Raw genomic sequence first — 27019 nt, 5'->3', positions numbered from 1 at the left:
CTGAGGCTTTGTTGGACCCAACAGAAGGTGCTGCAGAGCCCTGGACCCGCTTCCCTCCAGCAGCCACATTTGGGAATAGATGGAGCACTTCTGGCCCTCGTTGTCTGCTGGGCTTTTCTCTACAAAAGTTTCACTGGGTCCTAGATCTTAGAGTCCAGTTTTTCTGCTCAGCTGCCTCCTGATCCCACTCACTAAAAAAAAAAATAAAATGCAGAGCCAGGAACTGAGCTTGACCTGCCTACACCCCTGCCTGAGAGTTTTAGCTACGGGCCCATCTTCAATTAACGTGATCTGGAGCAGAGACCTTAATGTTTAAGGTTGTTAATCTCATCTCAGGATGAAATCTCAGTGGGTTGGAAATGAATCACCATCTTTAGCACATTGCTGGAGCTTTTCAGATCACAGAGCAGTACAGAAAAACAGAGGGTGCTTAACGTCCATCTTTTCAGGTGGGACAACTGAAGCATGGATTGGCAGGTATGCTTAACTGAGAGAATGCACAGGTCCTGGAGACAAGATTAAAATCTGGCCTCTGGCTCTGACAGTGTCTCCTCATCTGTCCAGTGCTGAAGGTGATCAGAGATGGGATGGTTCAGCTGAGGCTCAGGGGTTTTGGAGTTTCTTCATTGCAGCTGAAATCCTCTTGGGACATCCTTGTATGATCTGTTTCTATATATCACCTCTTGGCCCTCCTCTTCCAGCCCTTGAAAACTGAAACGGAACCAGGATTCTGTCCCCACAAGCCAAACCCCATCACAGGATCAAATACTTTGCACCCTATTCGTGCTGTTGCTGCAGGCTCTTACATGCCTGCTGGAGTCCATGCCTAAAGTGGGTGCTTTTCCAGGTTAGAGCTGAGAGAAATTTAGAATGAAGGATGTTAGTGTCTGTAAATGTAATTTATTAACACAGCAGAAAGGTGAGAATCAGGCTTTCTCTTCACTCAGGAGACTGGGATGGGTAGAGGCCGTGGGCAGTACATCAGGATCTACAGTGGTGGAGAAAATATGCCGGGTTGTGAAGGGTCTATGCAGAAATATATTTTTGGCAAGTGAAACAGCAGGAGGGAAGCAGAGCTGGACTCTTGCTTATCTGAGCCTAGCTGGACTCTTGTTTATCTGAGCCTTGTCTGCTTTCCTTTGCTTCCCAAAGGGGCTTCGTCTGAGTTCAGCTTTCAGCATTTGGTCCATAGATAGATCTGGCCAGGCCAGATCCTGACCTGGAGAGTTCCAGGTGGAGCTGGTTTAACAGCCTTTCCAGGATACGATCCACGTCTGAAATGCCTCTGCAGAGAGTGGATATGTGCTGAAGGCACGGTGAGACCTAAAGCATTTCCCAGTCCTGCCATACCCACCAAGTCATCCTTTTGCTCTTTCAGGTTATAGTTTTCGCTAGATTCTGCTTTGCCAGAAAATAAACATGAATCTCTATAGATAAACTCTTGCTGGAAAGGGCCAAAATCAAGTAAATCCTCACAGAAAAGAGAAGAAAAATGTATCATTAAAAGGAATACTAAGGAAAAACCTGATTTTGAGCATTGATTTTACAGAAGAGGTGTTGCTCCAGGACCTGTGCAAGCTCCATCCCTCTCCAGGTGCTGCCCAGGGCTAACTCCTCTCCTTACAGCCCAGCAGAGCCACCGCAGCCAGACATCAGCCAGGTCTGAGCCCTTCCTGACTCCTTGATAGGCTGTCGGTTCACAGATGCCACCGTGTTTTTCCAGGCATTTCCACTGTGTTTTGCTCACTCACCTCAGTAGCAAAAATAAAATTTCCAAGAGGGTTGCAGCTTGCTTTTTTTTTTTTTTGCTTTTTTTTTTTCTGCTAGCATTTCCTTGTGAATAAGGACAGAGCATAGTGATTTCCCGTGTTTTCAGAGTGTCAAGGGACTGGGCTTTTTGAGGCCAAGCGGTTTTCTGCCTCCAGCAAAAAGGATATTTTGTTTGATATCTGGGAACTTCTTACAGGGAAATGGGAAGCCCCAGGAAAGGAGGATTAGCTTGATGAGAGTGGTTTTCACCCTGCTGGGATGTCAGCCATGTACCAAGGTCAGGAGAAGGAAAAGCAGAGGGAGGTAAATGTTGGATGATAGCACATCTGAGCTGGTGGGCAGAGAGAGGGGAGTTGGGACACGGCTGAGCTAGTGGGGAAGATCAGGGTGAGGGTGCTGGGAGAGGTCCTACATGCAGCAGTGGGGAAAGATGTCCTTTCTGCAGGCATCGCTTCGATTTTTTCCCCCTTTTTTTCCATGGATTGTGTGTGTGTGTGCGTGCGTGTGTGTGTATATCTAAGAGTGCCCTCCATTGGCCAAATCCAGGCTGCTGCACCAAGAGTTTTGTGTCACCAGCACGACTGAGGAAGGTGATGGATACTCAAGCAGGGAGGATGCCCTTTGTGCGTGGGAGGACTCTGTGCCACGCACAGACTCTGCAAATCAGGGCCCGTGGCAGCACTGCCTGCATTTCACGGCCTCCTCCTGCTCGTGCAGAGCTGAAAACACTAAGCTGGGGCACAGCTGCAAAGTTTGACCTGGAAATTTGGAGATGTCCATCTGGAAGGTCTTAGTGGGATAGGGTGAACCTGCGTGTGAGGTTGTTCAGGCAGGGGGTGAAGGCAGTTGTAGGCAGATGCCCTGATCCCTCCCTGCTTACACGTGTCTCATGCTGCCTTTATCCCTAGGATGGGCGTGGGGTGTGCTTGGGGCATATAAACACGTGCAGAAAACAAGAAGGGACATGAGGGTGGTGGAAAACTCCAGCCTCAGACGTGAATCATCTCAATTTACCGTTATTGTGGGAAGATGGGGTGCACCACCGAACAGCTTGCAGGCTCCACAATTCACTGGGACCAGTGCAAACTGGGTGCCTAAACCCCTTAGGTGTAACATGTGATTCAGTGCCTGCCTGGTTTTGTTTAAGTTGGGGAGGTCTGTCTTGGGTTGTGTTTCTGAACCATGCCTGCTCCAGTGGGTGCCAGGGTGGGATGGCAAATACTCAGCAAGGAGGCAGAAAAAATTACCAGGGCTCTGTGCAATGGTGCAAGAGCACAGGAGCCGTGCCGGTGGTTCACATCTCTTCATAACCCTCTGCTTCATCATCTCTAACACCTGCACAAGGTAATCAAGGCAGAAGGGCTGTTTGGATTAAATTTGTTGGCCTCTTTCTGTGAGTTGCTTGGGGTGAATCGCCTTCTGTCAGGGGCACACACACACGCACACAAAGAAGACAATATTTTTGCCCTTTGTTTTGTCCTTGAGAAATGCAGGCGAAGGACAGCCCAAGGTACTTCACGGTCACCTGCTGTGCCCAAGCTTTACTTCAGGAAGAGCTTCTCTGCCAGAACCATCTCCCAGGCACAGGAAAGAACAGGACAGGTTGCAAGTACTCCAAGTTGGGGCTGACGAATAGAACCAGGGATGGATGTCTCCCATCACACAAAATTATAGAAATAGCCAGGCTACCTAAGCACTAGCTGTGGCAACAACCATGGGAATATGGTGAAATTTGCCTGTGTGCCATAGGAATATTGTCTCCAACACTGCAATAATCTGTTTTCTCATGCATTTAATATCACTTCCCCAGCTGCAGGCTGCAGCCTCTGGCATATGTCCCTTGGGTTTTTTTCTGAATTAAAGTGTAGAAGATGGATCTCGCTGCTGAAATGCAGCAGCCGGTCAACTACCCATTGCATTTTCCCTCCCTGCCAGGTCCAACATGTGTTGAACCAAAGATCCAGATGTGGAGGGGGTTTTGTCTGTTAACTTCTTCCACTCTAAGTAAAGATTCCCACTTCAACAAGGATTAGTTGAAAGACAAAAAAAAATATGTTTATGTTCCTTATGGTGAAACCTTCCAGATGGGACTACATTCAGGGGAAATCAATTCTGAGACCTAACAACCGTAACACAGCGTCCCATTAACGGGTCTGTTTAGTTAAAGTTTGTTGGCTTTTACGGTGCTTTTCCCAGGGAGGGGCAGTGACGGGGGATGCGTTTTCTGCTTGCTGCCTCCTCACTCAGTAGCAGGTCTGTGGATAGCGTGAGAAAAATCGGGTTTGTGGAGGGCAGGAGGCTTGGGCTGTATCCCACATGCTGAAGTCACCATTAGGGACCGGATCTCGGCGCAAGCCCTGTCTCCTAATCAGCTTGTTGCTATGGAGGCACCGCTGGCTCCTGTTTCCAACTGGGAGAGGCAGGTTTCTTCACGGTCTAGACCAGAGGTTAAGATGCTCCCTGGCTGGCTCATCGGCATGAAGGTCGGATAGACTTTGGTTTTGCAAAGCCGTGCCTGCTTGCAAAGAGCATGAACCGCTCAGGCAGTGCCCTGCAGTGAGGGAGAGGTGATCCCACAGTCCCTTCCAGAGCCTCAGCTAAACGAGCACATTTCACTTACCAAAGCTGATATTTAAGGCATTCGCAGTCATTTCCAAGCAACCCCTCCTGCTAATCAGGATGACATCTCTGGAAATTTATAGGATGTTTAGTTGATGCCTGTGGTTTTCCTTGCGAGCAAGTGCTGCTTTGCATCCTCTAAGCAGGCTGCATCCCTGAATCCTGGCTCCCGAGGCAGGTAGGAGTCTGGCACGGGAAAATTTGCACTGCAGAGCTTTGCAGGCTGAAAACCGCTGTCAAGAGTGGGGACCCGACTTCTGAAAAATTTAAGTGCAAATGCGTTTGGACTCTATGCTGATTAGTGTCAGGTCTAACAGACACTCAGGAATCTGCTGGCAGAGGCTGCAGTGATTTGAAGCTTGGATGAAACACAGTTTGCAAATAGCGGATCTGACTTTCAAGTTACCTAACTCTTTCCTCCCTGAAAAAAAAAAAAAAATGGTTTTTTTTGCAGAAAAGGGGTGATGCAAAGATAAAACTTTGATATAGAGTAAGGAGGGAAACCAAGGGGTGAATGTGGAGATGCATTTGGCTTCTTGTCTCCTCCAAGATGCACAGGATGGTCTGTGGGTTTCATCTCTTATTTTTCAGTCTCTCCTGGAAGGCAGGATTGAGTTTAGCTGTGTGAATTGTAGATTTGCTGGGAATTTGGCTGCTGTGAAAGCTTCCTCTGTTTGCAGTCTGGGAAGGCAGAGCCTGTCAGTGGAGTGGGAGGGGGCAGCACTTGGGGTCAGTGGTGTGGACGCCGTGGGGCTGGGAGGAGGGTCGATGTCTGCAATGGAGAAGGTACATTCCCCTTCTTCCTTGCAGCAGGTGCCCCTCTCCATAGACTTTCGCCCCAATTCCTTCTTGGCAGTGCCACTGTGGTCCCTGATCATGGAGAAACACATCCCAGGTGATCTGAATTATTTTGAGGTTGCAGCCCAGGACGATGTTAGCATTTCAGGAGTTGGGCTGCTTGCACTCAGGCTTCATTGCAGGGGCCCTGAGCACTTGTTTTTTACTAACCTGTGGACCACGGAGGCTCCTGAAATCAAGGCAGTAGTCTGACTTGGTAGGGGGAACCTCCCTCCCAGGGGTCCAATCTGTCCTTCTGAAATTAGGTAGCAGCCCTGTTTCGGAGGCAGCAAGTGCTGCAGGGACGAGGTTAAACCTCACCCAAGGGGAAAATGCTGATTTTCTCTGCGGTGAGTCAAAAGGGTAGGAAAAGAGATGGCTGGAAAGGTGAGAAGGAAAGGAGATGTGGCTGTATGTCCAGCAGTGGGAGGAGGGGTTCTGCCCCTCCTGCTTTCCGGCCCCCATATCTGCTAATAGGCCCCCCCTCCCCAAACATGGGAGTGCACACTGCGTGGGGCGGGGGTACAAGACAAAGAGATCCCTGCCACTGACAGTGTTCCCCATCCCTTTCTCCTCCAGTAGAAGGAGAGGAGATGGAGGGAGGGAGCACAGGAGGGTCTTCTTGGTGGGGCAAGAAAGAAGGAGACTTACAAGAGTGCAGAGGGTGCAGGATTCTCTTCAAGACAGCAGGGGACACAAGGGTCTGGGCAGTTGGGATGAAGAGGGGATCTGGGCTACGAAAGGTTTCAGGGAACGGGTCCCATAGGGCAATGCAGGATGGCTGTTACTTTTGCTGAAGGAGTTTTGGGGGCTGAAGGAGGTCCTGGGGCTGGCAGGGAGGTCTCTCACTCTCTGGAGATGCTCTATGCTCAACTACAGTACCACAGGCTTTGGGGTGTCCTGCACACAGAGAGGAAAGGCGAAGTGGCTGCCTGATGTAGGAAGATCTAAAATCTGCCTCTATCACCCTTTTTTCCTCTTGTACTGAGTGCACAACTCCTTTCAGCCCTGGCTTCCTGTCTGGGCTCAGGATTAGACCAGGACTGGAGTACTGAACAACAACTCCCTTCCTCTGCACTGATTTGGTGAAAGAGGAGGGAGGAGAGAGAGAAGGAGAGACAGAAAGAAGCAGAAAACCAACAGCTGGCAGGAGGAAGAGAGGAGGCAGAGCCCAGCTGCCCATGGCGACCTCCAGCCCACCCTCCCCACGTGCAGCCTGAAGTCTGTGTTGAACCAGCACCCTGGCTGCGCTGGGATGGAGAGGAGCGGGAACTCCCTAAAGCAGAGATCAGTGGTGTTTGATTTGGGGAGGTGATTAGAAATCACCGCACAGGTTCTGCTCAGCTCAGCAGAGAGGCACTGCGTGGGCAGAAGGCACTGGGAAAACGGGATCACGGCGATGTTGTCCCCCACTGTGAGTCACAGCTGGGCCCCTCCTGGGTGTCAGGACATCCCCAGGATGGGTACAGCCCCAAACCTGGCACAGGGATAGTGATGTGGGGTTGCGTCTTCCCCTAATGAGATGTGCTGGGACTGGGGATGCTGTGTGGATTCTCAGCCTTGCAAAGGGTTAATAAAAAAATATAACCCCGAACCATCACCGAAAAACCCAAATCCCAAATCTCTTCTCTTTCTCTCCCCTCCTCCTTCCCTTCCCTTTTTTTCCAGGTGTTGTTTATGGCCACAGGAGGGAGCTCAAATCCAGACATGGGAGGATTGGCTTGATTTCGGATCCAGAGCCTCTTAAACTCTCACTTTTCCTCTAAGCTGGTCCCTGTTATGTCCAGGATCTGGCGCCTGCTTGACATTTACTTTGAGTTCCAGAGGACCAGAGACCTAGGATGAGGAGCATTGGATCTGCCCTGAACCTGCTTTTGGTATCGCCACTCTACTTTGTGTGGACCGTGGTCGCTCTGGACCTGGCACAAACTCCCTGCACCACTTTGGTCCAGGGGAAATTCTTTGGGTATTTCTCCTCCTTTGCCGTCTTCCCGTTGAACTCCTCTCTCTGCTCTTGGATTATTCAGAACCCTGACCCTCGGAGGTACACTTTGTACATGAAGATCCTAAAACCTACTGGCGTATGTGACTACCAGCACATCCGCACTTACCAGTTCGACTCCTTCCTGGAGTCCACCCGCACCTACCTGGGCATGGAGAGCTTCGATGATGTGTTGAAGCTCTGTGACGGCTCCACCCGCTATGCCTTCCTCCAGTCCAACAAGCAGTTCCTCCAGATGAAGCAGACCGCGCCTCCGGGAGTGGAGACCTGGCCCGTGCGGTGGAAGCCCACAAAGGCACAGGAGAGGGACTTCTCGGTGGAGTACCTCGTGGTGGGCAACAGGAACCCTAGCAAAGCCGCTTGCCAGATGCTCTGCAAGTGGCTGGACACGTGCTTGGCCATCAGTAGCAGCTCCCACCCATGCGGCATTATGCAGACCCCATGCTCTTGCTCGGGAGGGGAGGTCCTAGATCAAGCCAGCGAGATCCTGGGGCTCACGAGGAAGAAAGAAGATTGCTATAAGGATGGAATTTATTTGGAGAACTGCATGAGCAGCCCCAAAGACAGCAGCGGAGTGGAGTTCCTGGGTGAGTGGAGGGCGGCTGGGGGTGTTTGGGAGGGAGGACTGGTTGGGCTGTCCTCTCCCGGGTCTCACACTGTCCCCGTCACTTCTGTGTCTGAGTCTGCGGATGCCTGGTATAAAAACCTTATTTCCTAACCGATAGGAAGGTCTGGTAACCCTCAGTGGCTCTTTATGAGCCCGCGACTGGAATTGAAAAACACCTTTCCCTAAATATATCCCAAATAGTTTATTCATTCCCAGCACTTCTGCCTTGCTTGTTTTTTACTTCTGCAGCCTCGGAGCTGCTGAGGGAAGAGTCTTACCTGAGGGTGAGCAGTTTTCCAGCGTGATTACAGATGTCCTAGAAAAGGCAGGATCCAAGCTACCTCCCAAGGTGGGCTGCACTCAGCAGCCCTATCAACCATTTTAATTGATGGGAAAAAATTTTGGGGTCCGGTTCAAGGGAACGGCAACAGAAGGCACTCTCATGTTATTCTCAGACTTATTTTCCTTCTGGAGGCTTTCGGAAAGAAAACTCACTATGCTGCTTCTGTGGGATTATTTGGTGCCTTTGCTGGGACTCATTCCTCAGATATTTCATCAGTGGTTTGATGATGATCTTGAGTATGGTATGGGCTGGAAAGGGACTAGAGAGGTGGAAGAGGCATGAAAAAGAGGGTTATGAATAAGAGTGAGATGCTCCTGAGGTCTGATCTGGGTGGTGGTCTGCGGAGGGAAATGCTCATCCCACACAGTCTCCGCCGGTGCTACGGTGCCACGTAAAGCAGAAGGGAATTGGGAGGGTCCAAAAGCGAATCCTTTCTCTCAGCGCCTGTGTCAGATCCTCTCTGATGTATTTATTCTCAGCTCCCGTCCCACCTGCCAGCAGGCAGGTTATGTAAAGCGGAGGTGTGATGCTAAATGGGGATCTGGGTGGTGGGGAGGGGAGCCTCCACTTTGGCAAGGTTCGGGCCCGTGTCTGACCCCCACCCCAGAGTCTCACCTTCTTCAGGTGTTGGACTCCAATGTCCTCTGCCACCGAGAGAACGTTGGCATCCACCTGGGTCTGGACTTTGGGACTCCTGCCTGGCTTTTGCAGCCACCCCCAATCAGGGGGGAATTTCTCAAGGTGGGGGAAAGGAGATTCAATTTGCTTGCAGTAGGGAGGAGGTTACCAGGCACAGGTCCAAGCTGTGCAGTGTGATTTTCTTGCAGACTGCAGTCTGGTGATAGCTGAGAGATTAGTATATGATCAGGTACTAGTGCTTCCGTCCGTGCATTTGGGGGGAGATTTTGTTTCTCACTGATCTGTGAATCAATACATGAAGGCACACAGCCGAGACATAAATCCCGTAAATGAGTTCTCCAGCCGTGCCTCCCTCCCCAGCTATGAGCACACAGCGATATTCCCTCTCCAGATTTCGGATTTCTTTGCCGTGCCCTTTTCTCCTGCGTGAACAGCTTGTGAGGAGTACCATGTTGGCTGCCTCCTCGGAGTGATGCGAGCTTCGTTAAGTCATGTGTCATGCCTTGCATTTGCTGATTGGATGATTTATGCATTCAACCCAAGCAGCATGACCTTTTTCATTGCAACCAAAGGTGAAATTTGAAATAAGATTTTCAGCAAATCCTGAAGCATTCAAGCTTAATATTGGCTTTTGTAAAGATCTCTCCTAGTAGAGCTTGAGTGCTTCAATGTTCCCAGAAAATAAATATGAAAGAGGCTCAAAGGTGGCTGGATCAAAATCCTTTTTGGGTGTCAAATATTTGTAGAGAGCGTAGATAATTTTTTGCTGGCTGTTCACACCTGCTCCGTATTGAAGATACAAAATTATCATTTTCACTGGTGGGATGTCATCTACATAGAAACGATGCTTGCAGGGTGCCCGGCCTCTCCATGTGCTGCTCTGTCTGTCACTGTGTCTGTTTTGATTTTTGCAAAGGCTTGATCAGGAAGATGGAGGCGAGATCCAATTTGGACAGAGAGCCAGCGATCCCTTAACAGAATTTTGTGGGTGGAATATTTTGATAGGGTTCCTGATTTCCAAGCACTGATGCTGGTTGTTGCTGTCATTGTTGTCCTGATTGTATTTGTAGCATTTTTTTTTTTGCCTACAACCTTTTTTTCCCCTTTTTTTTTTTTTTTTTTCCCCCTGCTGCTTCCTGAGTCACTTTGTGGTTTCTGGGCCTGTTTTGACACATTCAGCTTTGAACAAGGGTATATGTGTGTGTTGTACTAATCTAGTTTGATGACTTACAAGGCACATAAGGAACTGCCAGATACCCAGATGCCATCCTAAAATGTGGAGCCTGACTTTTCCTGATGTGCCTCTTCTATACCTTGGATATTTCCAAAGCAAATGGATGGGTGCAAATCCTCAGAGACTACAATGAGATGCTGAGGTGGAGGCAGCCGTGCTTTGGCTCACAGAGACTGACAGAGATCCCTTCGAAAAGGTTCACTCCCCACCCCCTGGACACTGATATGCTGAAGGATGGAGAGTATGTGTTTGTGTGCTGGATTAGATGGTGTCAGAAGACACTCAAGAGTAGACTGAGAATAGATCTGTTGGGCTGGATGTTGGTTTTCAAGGCCAAAGAACAGGCCTGGGGGATGAACTTCTCCTACTGACCCAGACCACAGATCTGTCCACGACTGAGAAGTAGACACACTGACCCTGTTGCTCCAGAGCTACCAGGACACTCAAGAAACCTAAATGGCAGCCTGGATTTACTCATGGTCAATGGGCGTGCACTTGGTTCAGGTGCACAGGGATGTTTGTGGACATTTATGGTGGGATTTCACAAAGTGACTGTGCCAAAGTGACCCTGTCTTGTCCACAGCATCTGTTCTTCAATGTCTGGAGGTAGGAGAGACCATTACAAATCTATTTCCCAGGTTTAGTGAGACACCCTCTTTGCACCCGCTCTCCCACGCAGAAGTTGCAGAGGTTACGGGGCGGAGGGGGGGGAAGAATCTGTCAGGGTGCAGAGGCATCAGGAGATATTTCTGTGTCTTGCTGTACATGGAGCTTGTCCTGGTGATCAGAAAGACACATTTGGAAATGTATTGTCAACAGCAGCCCACCCCCCACATCTCCCCTCCTTGCTGCAGCTACCTCCAACCGCTGCTCCAGAAAGGCTTGAACAGGCAGTTTTTTCTAGAAGACAATTCAACAGGGGAACTATTTATGGCCAACATCACATCCCCCTTGGCTGACTCAGGCAACACGGGAAGAAGGCAGAGACCAGTTGTAGATCCTGATGTTTAGAGGTGAACTCTCTTTTAGGAATGCAAGTTGGCATTCCTGGAATAAGCCCCCCACGCCAGTTTGGGGTAGGAGAACAGGGGGCTTGAAGATGGGAAAGCTTCCTGAAACGCAGGTTGTTGAGATTTCATGAAGACCCTCCCAAACGTGAGCTCGATTCACTGTAATCAGAGCTGGAGCTTTAAAAGGGACACTGATGTGATACTGTAATGAGAGAAGGTTAAACGTGCGCTTAAGTGCTGTGCTGAGTTAGGCACTTAATGAATGTCTAATTAGTCTTGTGTTCATGTAATCTGTTCCTGGAAGGCCGATACAGTTTTGTCACATTCTGATGACCTGCAGGGATAACCAGCATGCTCTGGTCCTTCTGCTCTTCATACCCCCATCTTGGAGGGATCCAAGATGTTGAGTGGAAAACAGGGTTAAATGTGTTCCCCCTGAAATATATTATTTGCTCCCTGGTGAAGTAGATGGTTCCAGGGCTGGAGGGATTTTTATGATGAACGAGTCTGATTGGTTTCATGTCTTGGCCAGAGAATTTCACAAATTCATTTCAGTAAAAATCTTAAAACTGGAATTAAATGGAGCCTCTTAAAAAACTCAAAAACCTGAATCTAGATATTGCTAGTCTGAAGTGCTAGGGATTTTCCCACCTTTCCCGATGAACATTTTCATTGGTTTGCTCTCCCCATTTCTCTGAACAAATGCAGATCCTCCTTCCTCACACATACTCATCACTTCTGTTTTGTTAGTGGTGTTTCACATTCCAGTCCTCAGATGTTTTTTTCTGCCTCTGCCTGCTAGATTAAGGAGTCATCTAACGTCCATTCTCTACTGTTTGGAGAGGCATTTATAGACCCATGAATAAGTTGCTTCTTAACCTCCACTGCATTAAGTAGGCTGAACTCCATAAATCTCTCACTGCAGGACACATCCTCCAAACCTTGGTTGTGGTTGAGAAGCTTTGTTTCATGCTTGGCCAGTTCTTCAGGCCAAAATGTGATGTCTTCTCTGCAGGGCTGAGTTTCTGCCTGGACTCATGGCTGGGTGACTGATGAAGGGGGTCTAAGGTGTGGAAGAGGTGCCAGAAGCATAGGGACAAATGGATCAACTGCCATCGTCCCTACTGCAAGAATTATGTTGTGTGGCACAGCTCTCCTCCCCTTGAATCTCTCTCAGGGTAGAACTAACTTGTTAAGTCATTTTCTATGTTTGTGGTGAGCTTTAGTGATCATGTAAGCTCAGAGGCTGATAAAAAAAATGTGAGTAATTGCCCAGGGGCGGGCTCTCAAACCTCCTTGATCTCTTCAGCTCCTTCTTATGACACAGGCTCTATTCCTTCAGCAAGAGTCCCCTAGGCCCAAACAACAGCTGAGCTTGCAGAGAAAGGTGTTTGACTTTGGATTTACCTTGGGTTTGGATTTGCCAAGCAAATGGCAAAGGGATTTGGATGGGTGCATGTCTCTCCTTCCTCCTGGCACGCACTTGCTGAGTGCGCTTGGGGTAGGTGTGATGCTTTCCAACTCCTTGCTTCTCCATCTGTGTTTGTCCCCAGAGTCTAGTCTGCACATCCTTGAGAGCAGAGCTAGGATATGGTGAGAGATCACCAGCAAAACATGGGGCGAGGAAGGGCTGGTGTCTGCTCACACGTAAAATTTTCCTGTGTACCCTGCTAAAAACATCAGGGGTTTTGCCTGGCATCTCCCCAGCTTAAGTCCAAATCGCAACAGCTGTGAGCGAGAGCTGATACTGCTTCACAGCTCCTGGAAGAGGAGGTTGGATAGAGCCTGGCACCTGGCAAACAGGTCACCCTGTACCTGCAGTGAATCCCCACTGGACACATATGGGCAGCTCTTGATAGGGCTGGGTTTTTTGCATGCAGCCAGCGGGGTGTTTTACGGATGAGGCAAGTGCGGGTAACTCCTTCCTGGGTGCTGGAAAAGGAGTTTCTGATTCAGTTTAAACACTCAGATCTCTTTGATCTGTACAAGCCCTGCCTGCCCCACTGCTTTCCTCTGGGGTCTTTAAAGACCTTATGAATAGAGTGGAATAGAATAGAATAGAATAGAATAGAATAGAATAGAATAGAATAGAATAGAATATTTTCTGTTGGAAGGGCCCTACAATGATCATCTAGGTCAACTGCCTGACCAGTTCAGAGCTGACCAAAACTTACAGAGTGTTGTTAAGGACAATGTCCAAATGCCTTTTAAACACTGACCATCCTGGGGCATTAACCATCTCTCCAGGAAGCCTGTTCCAGTGTTTGACCACCCTCTCAGTAAAGAAATGCTTCCTAATGTCCAGTCTAAACCTCCCCTGGTGCAGCCATTGAACCATTCCCATGCATCCTATCACTGGATACCAGGGAAAATAAGGTTTGAACGTAAAAGTACTGGGGTCCTCCCAGGGGCAGAGCAGAGATTTCCGGAGCCTAAATTCACTCATGCATGTGTCTGTATGGAGAGGTCCTATTTGGGAGATGGGAAGGGAGAAAAATGAGAAAGATAAAGTGATCAGTTCCCTTGTGAAGCCAACAGCTTGTGGACATGATCACAATGCAGAAACATCAGCAATTACCGTCTGAATGCGCTATTGTTGTAACAGGGAGACTAAAGGTGGAATTTACATCCAGTTGCTGAGGGAGTTTCACAGACAGCTACTCCTATTATTGCTATGAGGGGACTTTTATGGGTAATTTAATGAGTGGCAGCCTGGGGAAAGGCTCAGCTTTTCAGTTATGCTTTTTTTTTTTTTTTAAAGCATTTCCCATTGTTTAACATCCTCTTGTATTCAGGACCCATAGCAGCTGCCCCAAAATGTTTTGTATGAGAATAGAGGGTGAAATTTAGATGCAGGCAAACACAGACACCCCATTCAAAATCATCACATCTGCAGCGTAGTTTTACAACTGTAACTGCTGAATATGAGAATGAGGATGCTAATGCCTCGGAAGAGAAGGTGCAGAGACACTCCTGACCCCTTTCACAACGCACCCTGTATATCTGGCGTATTTAGGTGATGGGATCAGGCTGAAAAATGAAAAACATTGTCTTTCCGAGGGGAATTGGATCCACCAAGCTTTTCAGGGGCCTGATTAGCCTTCGAGATGCCTGACCTCCATGGGTTTCCTTGGCACTGAGCTCTCTGACCAGGTGGATCCTGTCTCTCATAGTGGATATAGCTCTGAGGTTTCTCCCAGGTTTCCTTGAAAGAGAGTTTTCCCTTTTTCAGTGCTGGTTTCCTTTATCCACATGCAGCTCCCAAAGAGTTTGCGTGAAGCCAGGACTTAGCAGAGATGGCGCTTAGCCCAGCTGCCTTAGAGATTTAGCCAACAACCGACTCAGGAGGGGAGAAAGGCTCTGATCTTTGCCTAACGGGGTGGCAATAGAGGCTTAGCAGGGTTGAGAGCTTATCCATGAGTAGTCTGAGAGTGGACATGCATGTTCTAAGCTACAGCAAGCTCTTCCCGTGTTGGGCAGAGCAGTAGATTTCACATATCACTATCACCTCTGCAACTCATCTCTTCTCCCATATTTTCCTTTTCTGATAATCAGTGAAACTTTGCAACATGTGTGGGTGCTGATCCTGCCTCCTCTGAGCCCATCATCCCCCAAGGCAGTACTGAAGCAAGCTTGGGCTTAACAGGTTAGAAGACTGGTTTGGGATTTTCAGCACGTATCATTTAATGTGGCTCTGTGACTTTAACCTGGGGAGGATTCAGCAACTATGTGTCCCCGGGGTGGCTCTGCCAATGTCACCTCCAGTTGTTGACTCTCGGTGTAGTACACTCTCTTACTGCACCTGGTGCAGACAGCAATCTGATACTGAGATCCTACATTTCAGCCTTCCAGCAGTTTGAGACAACCAGGCTAGGAAAGGACATCCTTTAGCACATCATCAGAATTGCAGATCTGTCGAGTTTAAATATATTTCTTTTTGTTCCCTGGCTCTAGTTTTGATAGAACAATAATTGCCACACACCTCATTAAACTGAATCCTCTCAATAGATCTTGAGTGGTCCATGCCATTAAGCGGTTACTGGCTTGGGATATTCCCAGTGTTTGGAAGCAGTAAGGAAGGGAAGGGACCTGGAGGGGGTGAAAGCTGCAGCTCCAGCCTCCTGAAGAAACTGGGCTGCCCTGGCAGGGCGGCTGCTTTGTCCCATCTTTTCTGGGGCAGTTTGAGCTGCATTCTCCTTGCAATACACAGGCTTTGATCTGCACTAACACCAGTCACAATGGGGAACAGGCAGAGAAAGAGGCTGGTGTTGATTCCTGTAAGTACTGTAAGAGTTTGTGTGCATGGAGATGATACGACAGCTGATATGCGCGTGCAAGAAGTTTGGTGGGGTCCTAAAGAACAGGAGTGTAATTATCATCAAATGGAAGGGAGGTTGGTCCCTCCTCATGTCCCACAGCATGAACAAAATTACTGGTGAAGGTGCTTTGTCACCTTGCCTGGATGAAGAGGTGGATGCCCTGGTTTCTGCCAGTCTGGATTTTTTTTCTGGCTGGAAGTTGACATTTCCCTGCTGGTTAGTTTTGGGGCTAGGGATGTGGGTATCTTTGTGTTGAAGGTGCTCAAACCAGAGGAAGGTGGTGAAGTTCAGCATATGGTACTGAAAGCAGAAGACACAGCTAGGAGCATGGGTGCTTTCGCTGCTGGGTTTCACTGGTCCTGCTCCTGAATCTGAAGACTGAGGGAAAAAGATGCAGGTTATTGGCCCCTCGGCTCTTGTTGAGACCTGGAACTAATTCAGAAGAGGACCTACACAGTTTCTACTTCAGGATCTACTGGAGGCTGGGATAGGACAGGGGGTGCAGTGACTTCAGCATGTCTCCCTGTGTCTCCTGCTCCACCACATCAAAGCCAGAGACATAAAAAGCATTATTCAACGAGCTGTGTACACTTCGTATGCAGGTCTCTATGCTGTTCCACGTGCCTGCTGGATGAAGTCAAGGTCTAGTTTTGGTGTCCCCTTCCCATAACTTGACTCTGTCAGCCATTTTCAACTAAACTTGCTGGTGTGACCAAGACCATGAACAGAATCCTATTTTCTGGACATGTTCTTGAAAAGATATCCCTGGCCATGCCCAGCAGCAAAGCACCCAGGCAGGTGGGCCAGGGCTGCTGTTTACAGCTGGGCTCATTGAGCATTTGTCTTCTGTCCTGTTTGCACGGGATCAGTCAAAGAAACACCAATAAAGCTGACTGACGGCAATTAATCCACTCACAAAACCTTCTCTTCCTCATACCCCTTCCTCCTACTTTGTTTAATTTGGGTTTTTTTGGTGTTTTGTTTTGGTTTGGTTTGGTTTTTAATGTTCTGAATTCCAAAGCTGTTCTATACACGTTTCAGGGAGCTCTACTGTGTTTGGAGTGACTAACTTGGGAGCAGCCCCATGGGTAACCATAATACTCAATCTGTGGATCTTGCAACCAAATTGTGGAGCCAAGTCCAGCGCCAGCATCACCCTTCCAGGGTGATTCAGCCTGGAGGTGTCTGTGATGTTTTCATCATGATGCAACAATACAGGGTCTAAACCTGGCTGACCACCTTCCTTACAGAAACTAGATGCTCAGCCTTGTTACCCTCCCCAGACTCACCTCTCCCATGTTTAGATTTTAAATTCTGGGGGTACTTTCTTTAATTGGCCTGAAAGTTTGCTAGCTACCATGTATTGCAGTCAGCCAAGATCAACGGATTGTGGTGAGACTTGAGATGGGTAATATATATAATAATTATAACAGGAAGGCAGACAGCTGCTCAGAAATACGACTGTCTAGCCAGAGGGGTACTTGCTGAAGGAGAAAAGATGCAGGGACCAGAACAGTCCCCAGATAACTATAGAGAGGTATTTAAAGTGATTGCTTTTGATGCTTCTGTGCTTTTGGCCCCGAAGGAGCTCAGGAGGCCCCTTCGGAGAGTTCAGCCACTCTCACCCACAGACCCACCGCAGCTGAAGAACTGTCAAGGAGAATGACAGACCTTGGGGGAGAGCTGCGGTGGATCCCACCAACTGTCAGGGCAGGGATGGCTTTTTTCTCTCAGGACCTCCTGCATGCAACGTGCCCCTCTGCAGAGTCCCTTCCTTCCTACCAGCCCTGGTATCCCTGCCCCATCGCCAGCTCAGGAGTGCCATGTTTGGGCCTACTGTCACTGGAACCAGTGACAAGTTCGGTAGGAGTTTTGTCTTGGCATCCTTTGGTGCCTTTTACTTGCTGCAAAGTGGAGGAAAAGAGCAGTTAAAAGCTTTTCCAAGCCTTTAAAATACAATGAACCACCTTCTTCTTCACTCCTGAGCCTGATGTATTGGCCTCAAGCTTGCAAGCTGTGAGGCCAAGGTGGAATGCTGTCCCTTCTACTCTTAAAAATAAGGTTTTATGAATAGTGGAAAGGGTGAAGCCTGATTTCTTACCATGTGAAGTCCTGTATTCCCCTACTGTGACAATCCTTCATGGCCCTTCCACCAATGCCTCTGGGCTTGTCCTGTTACCGGAACCCTCCTGGGTCCCCTAGCTGTTTTCTGGACAGGAGGTAACACACCTGAAACATTGCTGGCCTGGATGATGGGCCAAATAAACCAGATAACTGCTGGACTAGCTATTTTTCTGTTGGGTGGGATCACTTCAGCTGACTTGATGTTCACCAGAAACCTTCCGTGGACTGAGCATCTTTGAGGTGAGACTGGCCTCAGACATGAGTGGTTGAAGGAATATAAATCAGGCAGACAACAGTGATGATCTCCTTCCCTTGGGGAGCTGCCTGGAAAGAAAACCTGGGCCAATGTTTCCGTGGATGCTCTGGGACCTCTCCCACATGGTCCCACTACAGCTGTGGGTTAGCCTGGCTTCGGGGTTGCGCTTTCTCTCCTGGGGTTGATGATGGTCTTGTGCTGGAGGCAAAGAGCAAGCGCTATGCCAAGAGCAGAGCAAGGGGAGAGCCAGAATTGGCATTATGTGTTGGGTAACAAACACAATGCTGATCGATGGGGCTTGAGACTCTCCAGAAAACAGCAGTGGGTTCTCAGAGCCACACATCAGTGTGCCAGTGTACTTTTCAGGAGAGCAAGGAGCCCCTGATTCTGCATGTTGCAGATATGTTTGAATATGTGAAATGTCTATTTGCCTCTGCCTCTAGAAATCACTGCCTTGCCTGCTCCAGTATGAAACTCATCTTTCATTTAGCTTTTACTTCTAGCTGAATATGCTGCAGGTCTAAACTGGGACAGGTAGAAAAAACCAACAACCTCTTACCCGGGCTCACCAACTGCTTTTCCTCCTGTGGCAGGGCCCTCATGTCAGATGGTGTGATGGGACACTTGGTGATGGGTGACTTTGGGACAGGAGCATCTCTCTGAGTGGAAGCCCTTTGAGCACAAGCCCACCATGCCCTATCCTTTCGCGTAACTGCAGGGCTGCTCTGCAGCATCTTCCTCACTATGCAATGCCAGAAGCAGCTGGTGTGCAGGTCACAGCCCTGGGGAAACATCTGGGTCACACAGCAGGAGTGGGTCTTGCTCTCTGGAGCAGGGCTGATAGGGGTGAGCAGGAGGCCTTGGGAGAAATGTAATACATAGTGCTGGAGGCTTCAGAGGTTTGTGGAGGAGGATTTGTCTTGCGCCTTTTCTCTCTGGTTCAGAAGAGAGCTCCTCTCAGTGAGCAATGGCTGGGGAAGGGCAGGCACTCAAAGAAACATTATTTTAATACTTCGGTAGGAAAAGAAAAGAAATGAAAAGGTGATGAGGGAGATCCAGAAGCAGCAGTTATAAAATATGAATCATGTAGCTGGGTTTCCCTTGCTTGACTGAGAGCATGCATCAACATGGGGAGAGGAGGGAGAGGAAGAGGCAGCAGACAGCAAATCTCTATCCCTCTTCAAGGGTGCAACCACGAACCTGCAGCACACCCAGACCTGACAGCCTGTCCATGCTGTCACCTGGCTGTGTCCCACTGTGTGCCCCTCTGTGAGGGCTGCAGCCACACTCTTTGTCACCAGAAATTCAAAATTTCTCACCCATCTCCTGCTCTACCTTGTTCCTCATCAAACTAAAATGCACACATCTGTCCATGCACAGGCAGGTCCTGTCCAGAGATGCTTGGATAGGCACACAGCTGCACTGGCACGCATTTCTGTTCATAGGTGTCCAGAGAGTCAGATACACATATACACAGGCTTGGTTTGGCACATGGGTGTACTCCTAAAAGGATATATGTACAGGTACAGGCTCACGAGCGTGCACACCGATGCCCAAGTGTGCATGTATATGGACCTGCACACAATGGTGTCAAACCACAGGGAATAGGCAGATATGCAAATGGAAATGAACGTACCTGCATGAATATGCAACCGTGACAATAAACAGGTGTACACACACACACCACAGAGCTGAGCAGACAGATGTACGTGCTCTGAGGGGGCGACACACTCATGTAAATGAGTCTGCCAACGTGTGCACATGTACAGCTGCTGCACATCCCCGTGGCTGCACTCCCCCACGTGTGAGTGAGAGGAGACACCTATGAACCTACCCAGGAGCTGAGACCCCCCTTGGGGACCCCCATAACCAAACACACAGAGAGACGTGGGACAAGACGCTTCCACTCAAGAGAGGCTGCGTGTCCGTTGAGACCCACAGCATGCAAACTTACTGCAGGAACAGGAGGCTGACTCATGCTTCGTCCTTTCCATGTGCCTTCCAAAATGCACCATGAGGCCCATCTGGAAAGCGAGTGCCTCATGGTGCATTTCGGAAGAAGCTGGTTTTGTTTATACTTGTGGGATCCTTCTCCTGCAAAGTACAACTGCTGTTAATCCCCCAAGAGCCAAAGCAAGCTGATGGATTCCCCGGTGTGGCTTCGTAGCTCGGTGGGCATGGCTTGGCAGTCGGAGGGGACAAAGCAAGGACTTGCTTTGAGACTGCTGTCATCCAAAGCTGTCCCCAGGCCCACTGCTGGTGGAACATGTTTCTCTCTGCCCTGCCCTCCAGCAGCAAAGCAGCGCAGCACATGCCGCAGTCTTCTCCCGATTCCTACAAGGCTCCTGATCTGCTTAAAGTTCAGCATGGTCTTGAGTGATGGGTTGAACCAGGGCACTCCTAGGGACACCAGCTCTTCCTCAAGGCTCTTTCTCCACTGCCTGATGTGTAGCTTATCGACAGGAGAGCTTGGGGCATCTATCCCTGCAGCACGCACACTGGTTTTGGGGTGGGTGTTTACTGGAGGGTTGTGGCTTTGGAGACAGTTTGCTGCTCCTCAGCATCTCACTCCTGCCTTCCCCACATCCCAGCTCAGGTGCGGGTAACTATGCACAAGCCACGTGCAGCACCCGCAGACTCATTCACGTGTCTTCAGCTGCGTGCTGGCTTGTACAAGCAAATATGTAGCTCTCACTCCCATATACCTCACTGGCCTCTCAGTTTTTCCACCCTGGGGGCTGTTTCTCGTTACGCCAAGACCCTTTGATATGCTTTTGAGGGGCAAAGTCACTCTAAGGCAGGTGTTGGGATGCTGAGCTCCATCTCACTGTCTGATCCTTTTACGGTGTCAGAGCAGCCTCAGTTCAGTGGACAACTGTAACTGTTCTGCCTTCACAGGGCCCTTGCATTGAGGAAGTCCCGGCTTTAAAAAGTAACACTGACAAAACCAACATCTTTGCCTACATCACATTTTAATTAAAACTCTATCTATTCACCTTTGCCCCCACTCTTTCCCTCCAAACCGTTCTCCACCCCAACCCTCTCACTGCAAATAAACATCTAATGTCAGCTGGGGAAAATGCATCCATTCAGCAAGTAGATAACCAAATGCCTCTCTGGCAAAATGAACTAGCATCTCCTTCCTTCCTTGTGTTTTACCATTTTTTCTCCCCTTCTTTTCCCCTCTTCTTTCCTCTGGTGAGATAAGGCTGCCATTCTAGAAAGTCATTTTAAATATTTATGTTTTAATTAATGGACTTTATTGCACCAACTCTATGTAAAATAATAAAAAGACTGCCTGAAGCACAACACATTTTTTTTTGTTTGTTCTTCAAAGGGGACTAAGAAGTAAAAAGCCTAATACGTTTCCTCAACAAATATTTGAAAGATACACAGAAATGATAGCCATGGGTCATTTCTCCCATGGGCCCTCCATAACCCATGTGCTCCTGAGTATCACTTTGAAATATGTCTCTATAATTGTGGAATATGGTATAAATCCACGGGCCTCTTGCAGGAGCTGGGTCTGGATGAGTTGCAGGCTGTGCAGTGGGCAGAGGAGGGCAGGGGTTTGCATACGGAGGATGCGTGGGTGATGGTAGAGCTGCAGCAATCAGGGACTCTTCAGGCTGTGAGTGTTTGGGGCCGAACGCAAACTTTTGCTGAACCTGAAAAATAAATGTGTTGTGTTTAGTTTGGATGATTTTTCCGACAAAATAAAATAGAGGGAAAGTTTGGACCAGTCCCCTTCCCCAATATTTCTGGGTTGAAAAACCCAAATATTGACCGTACATTTCTGCAGCGCATTTTCTTTTATTGAAGACAAACAAGTTGATAGAACGGATGAATTTGTGAAACATCTGGTATTACCAGTTATATATATTTTTTTTTGTCAAAAAAAGAAGAAAAATACTGTTAGATGAAACTTCATTCTATGTGGGTGTTTTCTTATGGTGCAGCATGCTGAAATTACTTTTATATTCTGAGTGTGTCATCTGTGCTGCGTGACATGGGCCTCTTCACTCAGTTTGACTGTGGTCTTGTGCTGGGGGGGGGGGGTCCTAAGGATACTGGACCAGAACCTCACAGAGTTTATGCTCCGTTCCTGCATCTGCTCGTGACCTTGAAGAAGTCAAGGCGTCTGTGCACATGATGCACTTAATCTTGTTTTTATCATCCTATTCTTTTCCTTCTGTATTCTGACTCAGATCTTGAGAGCAATTGGTACTTTCTTAGCAAACAGATGTATGGTGGTGCCTAGCACCAGCACTCCCTGAGCTGTGATCATAGCTCCTAGCAAAACGGGATATAAATAATCATAATAGTTAATAAATATTCCAGTGGTGGCTATGGTTGAATTTTGTTGTGGAGTTACTTATCTTTTCAGAAAAAGATCATCTCTCTCTGACACCCTTGCATTGAGGCTGCTTGGCAGAAAGAGAGGGATTGTCCATCATTAAAGGAGTCGGGTGGGTGGTGCAGAGAAAAATTTCTTTAGTCGCCCAATGTAGGTTTCCAGTGTTTCGGTGATGTCCTGGTTTTGGCTGGGATAGAGTTAATTTTCTTTCTAGTAGCTGGTATAGTGTTGTGTTTTGCATTTAGTATGAGAATAATGTTGATAACACACTGATATTTTTAGTTATTGGTAAGTAGTGTTTGTACTAAGTCAACGGGTTTTCAGCTTCTCATGCCTTACCAGCAAGAAGGCTGCGGAGGCATAAGAAGACACAGCCCGGGCAGCTGACCAAAACTGGTTAAAGGAATATTCCATACCATATGACATCATGCCCAGTATGTAAACTGGGGGAAACTGGCCAGGAGTGGGGGGATCGCTGCTTAGGGACTGGCTGAGCATCAGTCAGCGGGTGGTGAGCAATTGCATTGAGCATCGCTCGTTTTTCTTGGGGTTTATTTCACTCTCTTTTTGTTGTCTTCCTTTTCATTCGAATTGTTAAGTTAATATTATTATTATATTATTACTATTTAATTTTTATTTCAATAATTAAACTGTCTTATTTCAACCCACAAGTTCTACTTGTTTTCGGTTCTCCTTCCCATCCCCACTGGGGTGGGGAGGAGTGAGCAAACGGCCGTGTGGTGCTTAGCTGCTGGTTGGGGTTAAACCACGACAAGTGATAAACTATATCGTGCCCTGAGGATGTCTCTATCTACCACATTGACTACTCCATTTGCTATGTGCCTAGTACTGAGTTTTTTAATCCTAAATCAAGAAAGAGTCAGAGTTTGCCATTAGCTCCCAAGGTGCAAAGGGGGGGTCACTCTGCTGAGTTGAGTTGAAGGGCTCTGGATTTACACCAGGATGAACAAGCACACAGGTAGGCTGGTCTTAATAATAGATTGTCTTGTGGAGAAGCCTTCATTCTGTCTTCTGAAGGTGCTGCCACATCTGTGATGCTCCATTTGTGGAGGTGAAAATGCTGGATTGTTCTTGTTTACGCATCTGCGGCGTCTCCTCTTGGTGTGAGCTATGGGCGAGCAAGTCAAGTTTATTATCTGATAAAGGATCCACGCTCCTCTCTTGTGCATCAGCAGAGCTGGAGGTGGTTTAACAAAGTCTAAAGTCAAGCAGGCAGCTGGGGTGGTGCACAGTAAGAGGAGTGAGTCCATAGTGAAAATCATTGCTCAATACTTGCAAAACTTTACTGACAGAACTCTGAGAGGAAGGAAAGCCCAGATTTGGGCACATCATGTAATGACGTGAATTATTTTAGCAGCGTGTATGTCTTAGGATGTGCCATTGTACCACAGACCTCCAAGCTCGACTTGGTCATATCCCTCATTATTATATGTGGCACTCCTGCTTCAGTAAATGGTTTGCTGATCTCTTTAAGCCACGAGTCCTGGCTCTCAGGGCTATTTTGAGTTGTCCGTCTGAGCAACAGAGGATCTCAGCTCCTGGTGTTCCATGTGCTGTAGTGATTAACTCCAGCCGTGCCCAGTGCAAACATTCACATCTCAGCAAGTCCCCTCGAGCTCCTCTCCTACTCAACGAATTGCTGCTCAAGGTGGGTGGTGGGTGTGAGGGCAGGCTTCGTCCTATCCCAAACTAGACATCAGAGGGAAGGAGACAGGATCTTTAGCAAAGGGAGTGGATTAGCTGATTTGGAGGACGAGTAATGGTTATGGGTGGCATCTCAGCTCAAGTGCAGCCTTGCCACTGGCTAGAGCTGAAGAGATTTTCTTTGGGTTAAAATGGGGCACCAACATTAGCCCTGATACGAGCCACCTGACCTTGCCGTCTCCTCCCCATCCCCTTTCCAGGAGAGGTTTTTCTGCAGGATCTATCTCTAAGGTCTGAAGCAGTTGCAGGAAGGATGTTAGTAAAGCCTGTGCATCCCAGAATATTCCTCCTACTGAAGCTGTCTCTTTCCCCAGCATTAAAGGAAACAAAGAAATCACTCATAGGAATTAAAATTAACAAGAGGCTCTCAGTAAGCCTAAACCCTTGGGAGGTTTCCCATTTTATGGTTGCTAAGATCTGTTGTTACACCATCCCCAGCAAGTCTTCAGTTTATCCTTCTGCCTGTTTCATCTTCATGATCATTCCTAGTCCCTGCCTGGATGTTGCCTTCCCCAGCCTCTGATTACTCCTTTCCTTTCAAGCATGAGCCCTTATTAAAAAGATGCCATGAGAAGTTGTCCTTGCCCACCTCCTCACACGCCTGTCTTAATTTGAAGCTGAGCTTGGCGATGATCTCTGCCTCAGGAGAACAGATGAGATATCTTTTCATCTGGGGTTAATGAGATCCAACCCCAAGACCAGGGTGAAGCTTGTGCTGACACACTTGGGTCTGTTCACGCTCGGTTTGGACCAACGTTGGAAGCCCCTGGTTCAGCCCCTCTGCACATGGTTTGCACACTGCAGGAATGGCTGGGACCAACTCGCACAGCCCTGTCAACCAGCCCGTATTTTTGAGCCCGCCTCTCTCATCCAGTCACGCAGGGGGAAAGTCTGGATTGTGAGACATCATGGTCTTCTACCCCTTCAACCTTTGAGCTGGGAAGAGAAGAAATAACCACGCAGTGCTGTGTTTTGCAGAAGTCTGGAGCTGAGCATGGTGCAGGCACTCGTTCCTAAGGCCATATGGCCTGCACCCTTGCAGAGAGATTGCCCTGAGACCAAGGCTGAAGGTGGCCTGGCGGCAGTCCATGTGCTTTGATCCTCTTAGGTGGTGCCTTTTGCTGATGGAGTGATACACTTCACTCGGAAGAGAGAAGCAGCAATATTTTTATTGCCGTAAACCAGCATTTAACAAGGTTGATAGTAAATGTGACAGTGGTCTAACAAGACTCAATGGCAAGGCTCACTTGATATTTACTGCATAGCGGACAGGGTCAGACAAAACTGTCAGAGAGATCCTCCTGTTAAGTCATGAGGTTCAAAAAGGACACCCTTGATTTCTAAACTCCTCAGAGAGGAGTCTCGGTGAAGCTGGATCCAGTCCTAGCCCCAGACTTGGTCAACAGTTTACGTCTAAAAGATTACATGTGCTCAAACAACCCTCTACATCAGCTAAAATTTCAAAGTTTAGCATGCTATTAATCACTTACCAAGAATCTTTTGCAGCAAGTACTCTCTCAACCTTGAGGAACTGCTTGAGAGTCATCCCTACTCAAGGGGCGATCCTGGCATGCAGCCCGCTGCTGTGCAGGAGAGCTTAACAGGCTCTGGGCTGTCCACTATTTATGAAGTAAGGTAATTGACTCATAGTCATATTTATATAACAACTACAGGTGTCAGTTCTTCCAAATTTGGCTTGAGTCAGACCTTGACCAGCACCGTGGTTGGGTGGGCACATTGTTCAAGTTATCCCTTGGCTATTGTGTTGTTATCTGCCTTCCCTGAATCCACTTTGAGCTGGATGTAGCCATCACCACCAGACACATCCATTATGATGATAACTACTGGTGGTTATCCCTTAAATAAGGCTACAAGAATTACAGGTTGGGTCTTCCCACTGGTTTTTGAGTGTTCTGTCCTCAAGTCCCCCCTTCCTTCCTCAACAGCTCCGGCACAGCTGCATGTGTGACCACCTGCAAAATTGGATGGGGAGCTGTCCCAGCTTAAAAAGAAAGAAGAAAAAAAGTGGTTTTAATCAATCTAATAGGCTGATTCCCTGCATGGACCCACAGGCAGCCACGCTGTCACAGGAGGGGTGATGGGGTGATGTGGGATGAATGGCCAGAAGTTAAAGCCCCCCCCAGCAGCTATGCTTGTATCCTTTGGTACGTTTCTGAGATCCAAGAGAGCCAAACTCAGTCTGGACTGGCCCCGAGAGGGGTGCTTTGGCCTCCGCTCCTCTCCCTGAGTCTTGTTCCGATGTCAGCACCGGCAATACTGCAATGGGTGGCGAGTGACTGCTTCCAGATCCAGCTCAAAGCCAAGTCCAGGAAAGAAAATCAGGGATGAGTTTTAATTTGGACCCATGAGATGGGCTGAATCATGGTGCAACCACCCAGTTTTCAGAGAAAGGCACACAGGGCATGGTGCCTTCTGACCACAGTCTGCCTTAAGGTCTCGTTAAGCCGCCTGCAAAGCCCCACCTCTTGGCTCTACCCCTGTGTCTGAGTCACCACTGATCCCTTTTGTTTGCATTTAGTGTAGATCTTGTTAATTGGCTTTTTCATTCCTCTAATTAAATGTAAATGAAGAGTGGATCATTAAACAGGGATACAGGAGCCCTCTCTGAACAAAGGAAGTTTCAGCTGGAGGAGGAAGCATAGGAAACAGGTTTTCCACTCACCCCCCTTCCTCTGCCCTGTCCCTTTTATTCCAGGTCTCTCCTCTCTCTGGTGGGGATGGTTTCAGTCCCAGAGGAGCTTCTCTGCTCTTCTGCTGTTGAAGACCTCTTCCTGTGGGTGTGCAAGAGATTCCCTGGTGACAATGGGATGGGTCAAGGACAGAAAGCAGTGAGCCAAACCTGGCTGTCTTTCCTTTGCTTTACAAGTTTGCATGTGCCCTAGTCCTTCTGTCTGAATTTTGCAGATGCAAAATCCCTGGGGAGGCTGCAAACCACTTCACTGGGCGCCCTCTTGGAGCTGCCAGCCCTGTGCGTCCAGTCAGGCGTGATGGTCTTCAGTTTTGGGTTTTTTTTGTTTTTTTGTTTTCTTCTGGTTTTGTGTTGGCAGCACCATCTTATTCAGGTTGGAGGGGGGTTAAGCGTTGCCTTGCTGGAGCCTGTCACTAATGACTTGCGCTTGGCAGTGTGGTGACGCGGCAGCTCAGCATGGCCGGATC

The 27019-nt window shown here is 48.4% G+C and overlaps 1 protein-coding gene across 6 annotated transcripts in view; it reads left to right on the top strand.

Moving 5' to 3' along the window:
* ADGRB1 (adhesion G protein-coupled receptor B1) overlaps positions 1–27019 on the top strand; it is a 287094-nt gene that overhangs the window by 74327 nt on the left and 185748 nt on the right. For all 6 annotated transcript variants that reach the window (XM_074898342.1, XM_074898341.1, XM_074898343.1 and 3 more), the window contains exon 2: positions 6895–7815. In XM_074898342.1, the coding sequence (XP_074754443.1) occupies positions 7068–7815 (748 nt within the window). In that variant the 5' untranslated portion in view covers positions 6895–7067. The remainder of the gene's footprint in view (positions 1–6894; positions 7816–27019) is intronic.

The sequence above is a fragment of the Athene noctua genome, chromosome 2, assembly GCF_965140245.1.
Source record: "Athene noctua chromosome 2, bAthNoc1.hap1.1, whole genome shotgun sequence".
Classification (NCBI taxonomy): domain Eukaryota; kingdom Metazoa; phylum Chordata; class Aves; order Strigiformes; family Strigidae; genus Athene; species Athene noctua.
This window is presented reverse-complemented; position numbering and strand designations above follow the sequence as displayed.